The sequence below is a fragment of the Silurus meridionalis genome, chromosome 16 (assembly GCF_014805685.1).
Source record: "Silurus meridionalis isolate SWU-2019-XX chromosome 16, ASM1480568v1, whole genome shotgun sequence".
Lineage (NCBI taxonomy): Eukaryota > Metazoa > Chordata > Actinopteri > Siluriformes > Siluridae > Silurus > Silurus meridionalis.
Window position 1 is genome coordinate 16,829,454 of NC_060899.1, and position 7,500 is coordinate 16,836,953.

The 7,500-nt window shown below is 47.4% G+C and overlaps 2 protein-coding genes and 1 long non-coding RNA gene across 4 annotated transcripts in view; 1 reads left to right on the forward strand and 2 right to left on the reverse strand.

The window, feature by feature from the left end:
• The window catches only part of ddx58 (DEAD (Asp-Glu-Ala-Asp) box polypeptide 58), an 8,765-nt gene extending 8,675 nt beyond the window's left edge, over positions 1–90 (reverse strand). The window contains exon 1 of the mRNA XM_046870130.1: positions 1–90. This exon is cut by the window's left edge and continues 107 nt beyond it. The gene's annotated coding sequence lies outside the window, so the exon portion shown is untranslated.
• A 914-nt stretch (positions 91–1,004) lies between these two features.
• On the reverse strand, positions 1,005–5,121 carry toporsb (topoisomerase I binding, arginine/serine-rich b). Of its 2 annotated transcripts, none has more exons than XM_046869571.1 (3): positions 4,919–5,121; positions 3,690–4,430; positions 1,005–3,552 (listed from the first exon to the last, which is right to left on the reverse strand). In XM_046869571.1, the coding sequence occupies exons 2-3, from the start codon at positions 4,428–4,430 to the stop codon at positions 1,507–1,509; spliced, it is 2,787 nt and encodes a 928-aa protein (XP_046725527.1). In that variant the 5' UTR covers positions 4,919–5,121; the 3' UTR covers positions 1,005–1,506. The 2 variants fall into 2 exon arrangements, with proteins under 2 accessions (XP_046725527.1, XP_046725526.1); XM_046869570.1 differs by lacking the exon at positions 4,919–5,121 and adding an exon at positions 4,543–4,720.
• Positions 5,122–5,520: 399 nt separating this feature from the next.
• Positions 5,521–6,294, forward strand: LOC124398977. The gene is made up of 2 exons (XR_006928153.1): positions 5,521–5,699; positions 6,154–6,294. It is a non-coding gene; the product is annotated as an uncharacterized LOC124398977 (long non-coding RNA).
• The last annotated feature ends 1,206 nt before the right edge of the window (positions 6,295–7,500 follow it).

Consider the following 7,500-nt stretch of genomic DNA (forward strand, 5'->3'; position numbering starts at 1 on the left):
ATGAAGTGAATGTAGTTTCTCTCACACTCCGGGAATATGTGCAGGAGCACAGCGGACCAAAACGAAACCGAAACTCACGGTGATTCGGTGAAACGAAAGAGACTTTTATTATTAGCACAGAACAGGAAACCGAGAGTACATGGAAATAGAAGCAGAACGGAGGAGCGTGTTCCCTACACCCTCTCATCATCATCATCATCCACACTCATCCTGACTGATCCCTGAGCTCAACTTCACCATGGGGTCACTTTAGAACATCGAGTGATGGTTCTGGTGCCAGTTTGATGTTTGGTGTGTGAGAAGTCAGGAGTCAGCGCCTGTTCACAAATACAGAAACTCACAGCAACAAGCTGACCATTAAAGACCATCAAAGACCATTAACACTAACAGTGCACACTACTGACTTCCTGTGGGATGTGTCCAGAGACACAGCAAAGATGAGAAGACCCTTCCAGTATTTCCTCTGGACTGAAACTGCACTGATGAATCTATAGAAGCGATGCTGGTGGAGCAGTTCTCTCAGAAGCTGATCTTCTGTGTCACCACAGCAACTAGAAATATAAATACTTTCCTGAAAACTCAGTGAAAACGATTCTATGTATTTATTCAGTCACTGCACTGAACCAGTGAAAATCTTATTGCTTATGCAGTTACCATGGCGATTAATCGATCAACAATCTGTCAGGTGTAGTTGCTAATGCAGAAATACAACATATTATTTATTAGTATATTAATAACAACAAACTGACAATTATACATTCTTTTATAACCATTAAATCTGTCAAGCTGCTTTGAGAAAATGTCCACTGTTAAATATTTGGTCTATATATTTCTTTTTTATCTTTAACATCATATTAATGTAAACTCCAGTGCAGAAACCGTACTTTACACGTGACTGGGGGGGGAATACACTTACACTCGGATTCAGTTTGTAGCGTCACTTATTTACACGTGCACGTCCCTTAATACTAAACATGTTGCAGACACCACCATCACCCAGAAACTCACTTCAGTAGGGTTTTTATTGTTTGCACCATTTGTGTTGTTTATTTGTTCATGGTATTGTCCACACACACACACACACACACACACACACACACACACACACACACACACACACACACACACACACAGTGTAAGAGGCATGATGGTTATTAAGGAAGTGGACATTTTGCCACAAATTCCCTGAGTTTAAGACAAATAAATGTGTACTGTATAATGTAGAAGTGTGTGTGTGTGTGTGTGTGTGTGTGTGTGTGTGTGTGTGTGTGTGTTGTGGCACAGCAATAATGATCTCTTATTAACTCCATCACAGGCATTATAAATACTTATATAGTGACAACAATAAAAAAGGGAAATGTTTCCTGCATTCTTTAACTTTTATAATAAAACAGACAAAAAAATTCAGAAATAAAAAAGTTTCTAATTAATGTGGACCAACAAAGTTCCATATGAAAACTTTTTTTTTTTTTTTATCCATCAGGACGAGTCTGTCCTCACATCAGCCTATTCCCCTTCTGATTGGTCCCCGTAAGTCACAAGCTCTGCCTCCGGTTGGTTCACGGTGCTGTTCCTGGGTGTCCCGCCCCCTCCCCCTCCCCCTCCCCCTGACAGACCCTCCTGTAATTCCAGCAGACGTGTGTCTGAGAGTGGAGTCTCCACCCTGAGCTCCTCCTCGTCCGCTCTCCTGATTGGCTGCACCGTGTCCACCAGGCAGTGCTCCAGGTTCAGCATATCCAAAACACTTGTATTCAGTTCCGCTCGGTTCCTCGTGTCATTAAAATCGTCTGGACTGTTAACATCCAGGTGCGACACCTGATATTGAGTTAACCTTAAATCGTTAACCTTAGAGTCAGCAGTGGAAGCACTTACATCTGTTACACCATCTTTCTTTTCACCACTGTTCCTTTTACCATCTGGAACAATTCGTTTATAATCAGCAGCTCGATTGCTAACATCTCCAACGTGGTCTTGATGATCAGGATCCTTCTCACCACCGGTTCTGTATTTAAAATCAGAGCTCTGTCTGCTAACACCTGCAACGCTGTCTCCGTGTTCAGTCGTAGGCTCGGTAAACGCCGTCGCTCGGTTCTGATCTTTAGAGTCGTCGTCGTCTCCAGAGTGTGTAAAGCAGTCTTTATCTTCAGCAGCACGATCGCTGAACTCAGCAACACGTTCCTGATAATCGATGGTGTGATCGCTGTAGTCTGTAATGCGCTCGTTGTCGTAATTGTTGTGATCTCGAAGGTCGATGTCGCTGGTTATCTCGTCTTTGTCGTCGTCTATAAACGTGTTCTGATAGTCAGCAGTGTGACAGTCGTCCTCCGCGTGGTGTGTGTGAGCGGCGTGATCGCCGCTGCTGCTGTCGCTGTCGATCGTGATGACAGTGGGTGAGTTCTGCGCTCTCTCTTTTCTCCGACTCCTCTTTTTGTGCCTCCTGCTCCGTGTGTGTGTGTTAGTGGCCCGCCGCTCGAAGATGATCTCCACACTCGGACTTCGCTCCCTCTCCCGTTCCTTCTCCCGTTCCCTCTCCCGCGATTTCCTGCTGCTCCGCCGCCGAGCCGTTCTCTCCAAATGCCGCGTTTTGTATTTGCGTTTACCGGCAGGTTTTTCCTGTCGTGACTCCACATCGCTGCTGCTGCTGCTGCTGTGAAGCCAGAGCTCGCGGTCACCGTGACGATGCCGTGACTCCCGATGAGGAGATCTACTCCTCTCGGATTCTCTCTCTCTCCTCCTCTTCCTCCTCTTCCTTTTGCGCTCACCGTCACGGCCTGGCGAATCCCACGGTGAAAAGGATTTGGATGATTTGTCACGTGCAGCAGTGGAACGAGTAGGGACGAGTTCCTCTGAAGAAGAGCCATCTCGTTCTGCAAAAAGGTTGGGACTCCGCCCTAATAAGTGGAGAACCTGCCTCCTTGGTCTTATATGGGATCTGCCAATTGTTACAGAAAGTCCACTATGGGGAGAACTCTCACTGCTCTGAGAACGTGACCCTGGCAGCGAGGGAGATGTTTTCGGGGGACGTTCCTGCCTCTTGTGATGAGAGGTCTTACCAGTATCTTTCTCTCGTGACTGCTCCAGGTTCTCTCCTCTCTCTGTATGTGAGGTGGAGGGATAGGACTTTGGAGAAACCGGAACCTGCTCGTGAGTTGGCACCGACAACTCCACCTTCATTACCGTTTCCATGGCAGCCGCCTCGTCCCCCCCCACCTCCTCCTCAGTGGAGTCAGAAGAGAGCTGCACGAGTTCTGGAGTCCGTTCCGCCATCGGCTTCACGTAACCCACAATCATACACTCTTCCTCTTCATCCTGCTCTTTATTATTGCTATCACGCTGTTCTGTAGCAGCACTGGTTCCTCCTGATTGAGTCCCATCAGGCTCCACTTCCTCTGTTTGTGAATGGCTGAGGGTGGAGTAGGAGGGGCCGGGAGTCTCGTCGTCCCAGGCAGACTGGCTCAGGGAGATTTCGCTGCTCGTTGCCATGGGAACCGGAGGGACCCGGTCCTGGGTAACGTCCTCAGTAACGTCTGCTTCCCCGCTGTCATCATTGTCCTGTAAAAAAAGACGTGACAAGAGTGCGTAAAATATCCATCCACACATCCAACCCTCCACCTTTATTTTATCTAGCCACACACTTCAAGTGTGTGTGTGTGTGTGTGTGTGTGTGTGTGTGTGAGAGAAAGAGAGACCTCAGAGATATTGATTATAGAGGACTGAGAGCCGCTGTCCTCCTCATAGCTCGGGGCTGGGGGACACTGCATGGCCTCGATGGAGCGGGCAAAGCTCACCAGCTCGTGTAGGATATGGTCAGTACGTGCTAGCAGAAAGGGGCGGAGCTCACTGGGATTGGCTCCCATGACTCGCTCTCGGCGTAGCCACGGCAACAACTGTCGCAGACAGGCCGGGTCTCGCTGCATCAGTGTCGCATCCAGTGCCACGCCATCCATCGAGGAAGCAGAAGGGGCGGGGTCTTGTGCTCTCTGACTCCGCCTCTGCCTGGTCCTCGTTGCTCTGGAACGCCGAGTTCGTGTCGCGGTGCTCTCAGCGTCGTTTTGTCCAGCAGGTGCCGCCGCTATCGCTGCTGCGGCCATCGTAACAGTCGCAGACGTGGTCGCGTTCTGAGCGTTGTCCTCCAGCACCACGTACTCTTTGAAGTCGTTCTCGGCCCTGACCGAGTGGAAGATGGAGCGGAAAGGCTGCTTGCACAGCGGGCACTCCGCTTTGTTCTTGGCCCACTCACGGATGCAGCGAAAGCAGAACCGGTGCAGGCAGCGCTCCACAGACGCCACGTTCACGAAGCGGTCCAGGCAGATCGGACACTTGGAGTCCGGGGATGTTTCGGGGCAGAGCGGCTGCTGCTGCTGAGACGACTTCGCCAAGCCTTTCTCCTTCTTCCTCACACGCAGCTTCATCTTTGTAGGTGCCATCATCTGTAACGTCACAAAGACACACACCGGGTCAGAATGAGACATCAGACTACACCGTGTTAAAACACAGCCTGCAAAAAGATGAACTGAAATGATAGAATAATCACATGACCACCTCAAACAGGAAGTGACATCCAGCTGGATCATGTAAACATTCATCAAAAGTCATGAATGTTTTTGTGTAAAGATTTTTGATGCTGGTTGTTTATTGTTATACTGTTATGACAGTTATTATATTGAGGAGTCACAGTTCTGTACAGAACCCTGTGGCACTGATCTGGAGCTGACTGGGTCACAGGCCTGCAGAGCTCTGGAGGATCCTGACCACAGAAACACCGCTGCTGCAGACAAGTTCTCTAACGAGCTCTACATCACAACCATCCCGAACACGGAGCTAGACTTCAAAGTGAGATGTTTTTTAGGAAATCTAAACCGAAACATGGAGAGAAATGTTTAGGCAAATTGTCAGATTAGCCTGTTAGCTTTCCTACCTCAGAGCTCCTGCGCGAGCTCCTGCTACTGTACCGCTCTTAATATCGCGCTGTTTCACACATCCATCAAGTTCGCGATATTTCACTCATCCCACCATCACCAGATCATTTCCATAACTTTAATAATGTCATCGTTTCTCTTGTTGTGCAGCTCTGCTACAGGGGAGAAACCACTGAGGAACCTGCACAAGAAAGCCGGATATCGGAAAAGAGCGACACGCGCATGCGCACCCCAGCGGCCAGGAGGTACAAATAAATACAGACATAAACAGCATCAAAAATACAGTATAAACATTAAACATAAAAACATATCCGAATCTCACAGTGACATTTTATGTTATCTATAAAACAATCCGTTATAATAGAATGATATTTAACGAAATTCGAATAAATATTTATTGCATCTCGAATAGTTTTTGAGAAGTTAGGGGGTGATTTCTTTAGATTTTATTTTACGTTTAACTGCATCACACGGTTAATTTCATTACTTTATAACTGATTAATTTTATTTAATTTTCAAGATTGTTTCGAGGATTTCCCATGTTTTACATGTTTACATTATAACCGCGCGTCCACACGGGGGCGCTAAACTTCCGCCGGGTTTTCGCCTTACTTCCGCAGTCTGTTGTCATGGTGACGCGGATTGCTCCTTTGTAGCTGTGGATATTCTGTCCAGATTCTGTTTATGTTCATAGTTTAGTTATGAAAGTGGTGTGTGTGTGTGTTTAGAGACATGGTGATGAGTGTGAGTCAGCGTTCTGTGGACAGAATTCTGGCAGCTGTGAGTATTAGTAGTAGTAGCAGCTAGGATAACTGTGCTAGCTTAGCTAACTGTAGTTACTAGCCAGAGACTCTAGTCCTGATGCCCACGTGATTCATAATAATAATAATAATAATAATAATAATAATAAGGGCAAGTTTTCAAGTTGATCCGTTTCTCTAATTAGCTATCTATCTATCTATCTATCTATCTATCTATCTATCTATCTATCTATCTATCTATCTATCTGTCTATCTGTTTGTTTGTCTCTGTCCATGTGTTCATCTTTATATTCTTGAGTTGTCTACATCAATCTTTATTTTTCTCTCTCAGTACCCATGTCAGTGTAGACAGATTGACTGCACTTCGTGAAAGTAGTGTGTGTGTGTGTGTGTGTGTGTGTGCGTGCATGAGAAGTGTAACACTATGCATCTCTCTCCCTGTGTGTGTGTGTGTGTGTGTGTATGTGTGTTAGATTGTGTTGGTGGTGGTGTTGGTGTCCTGGGGTTTTGTGATCTACGCTGCTCGTGTAGCTGCTCAGTGGGAGCTGGAGAAGAGAACCAGCACACAGCGATGAAGGAGGAAACACACACACACTGAGACACGGCATGGAGAAAGAAAGACCACCACCAAAGTCACATACTGTGTAAATGTGTGTCTGGAACTCATGTTCTGACCACAGAATTATGAGACTCCAATTTATACAAGGCCTCCTTCACACGGACACACCCTCCTTCACATGGACACACCCTCCTTCACACAGACACACCCTCCTTCACACGGACACACCCTCCTTCACATGGACACACCCTCCTTCACACGGACACACCCTCCTTCACACGGACACACCCTCCTACACACAGACACACCCTCCTTCACACGGACACACCTCCTTCACACGGACACACCTCCTTCACATGGACACACCTCCTTCACACAGACACACCTCCTTCACACAGACACACCTCCTTCACACACCTCCTTCACACAGACACACCTCCTTCACACAGACACACCTCCTTCACACACCTCCTTCACACGGACACACCTCCTTCACATGGACACACCTCCTTCACACAGACACACCCTCCTTCACATGGACACACCCTCCTTCACATGGACACACCCTCCTTCACATGGACACACCTCCTTCACACAGACACACCCTCCTTCACACGGACACACCCTCCTTCACACGGACACACCTTCCTACACACGGACACACCCTCCTTCACATGGACACACCCTCCTTCACATGGACACACCCTCCTTCACACAGACACACCCTCCTTCACACGGACACACCCTCCTTCACACGGACACACCCTCCTTCACACGGACACACCCTCCTACACACGGACACACCCTCCTTCACACGGACACACCCTCCTTCACACGGACACACCCTTGTAAAAAGAACACTGGTTGGTAAATTGTGGTAAGAGAAATAAAATGTGTATGTGCAGTCAGACGTGTTTATGACTGAGTTTATCAAACATCCTGATATTAAAGTTGTTTGTGTGTTTGTGTATGTATTAGATTGTGGTGTGTGTGTGTGTGTGTGTGTGTGTGTGTGTGTGTGTGTGTGTGAGAGAGATCCAGGGTTTCTAATGTAATCTTGATGTTGTTGAGGTATCTGTAGCACTTGTCCCTTCAGCTCCGGAGAGAAGCGTGATCTTCTCCTGCTTGATTGTGAGGAGCACAAACCCAGGAGAGTGTTTTTGTCATTAGTCTGCATTCAGGTTCATGTTTTTCTGGAAACCTTTTGATCTCTCTCTCTCTCTCTCTCTCTCTCTCTCTCTCTCTCTCTCTGTGATGTTAA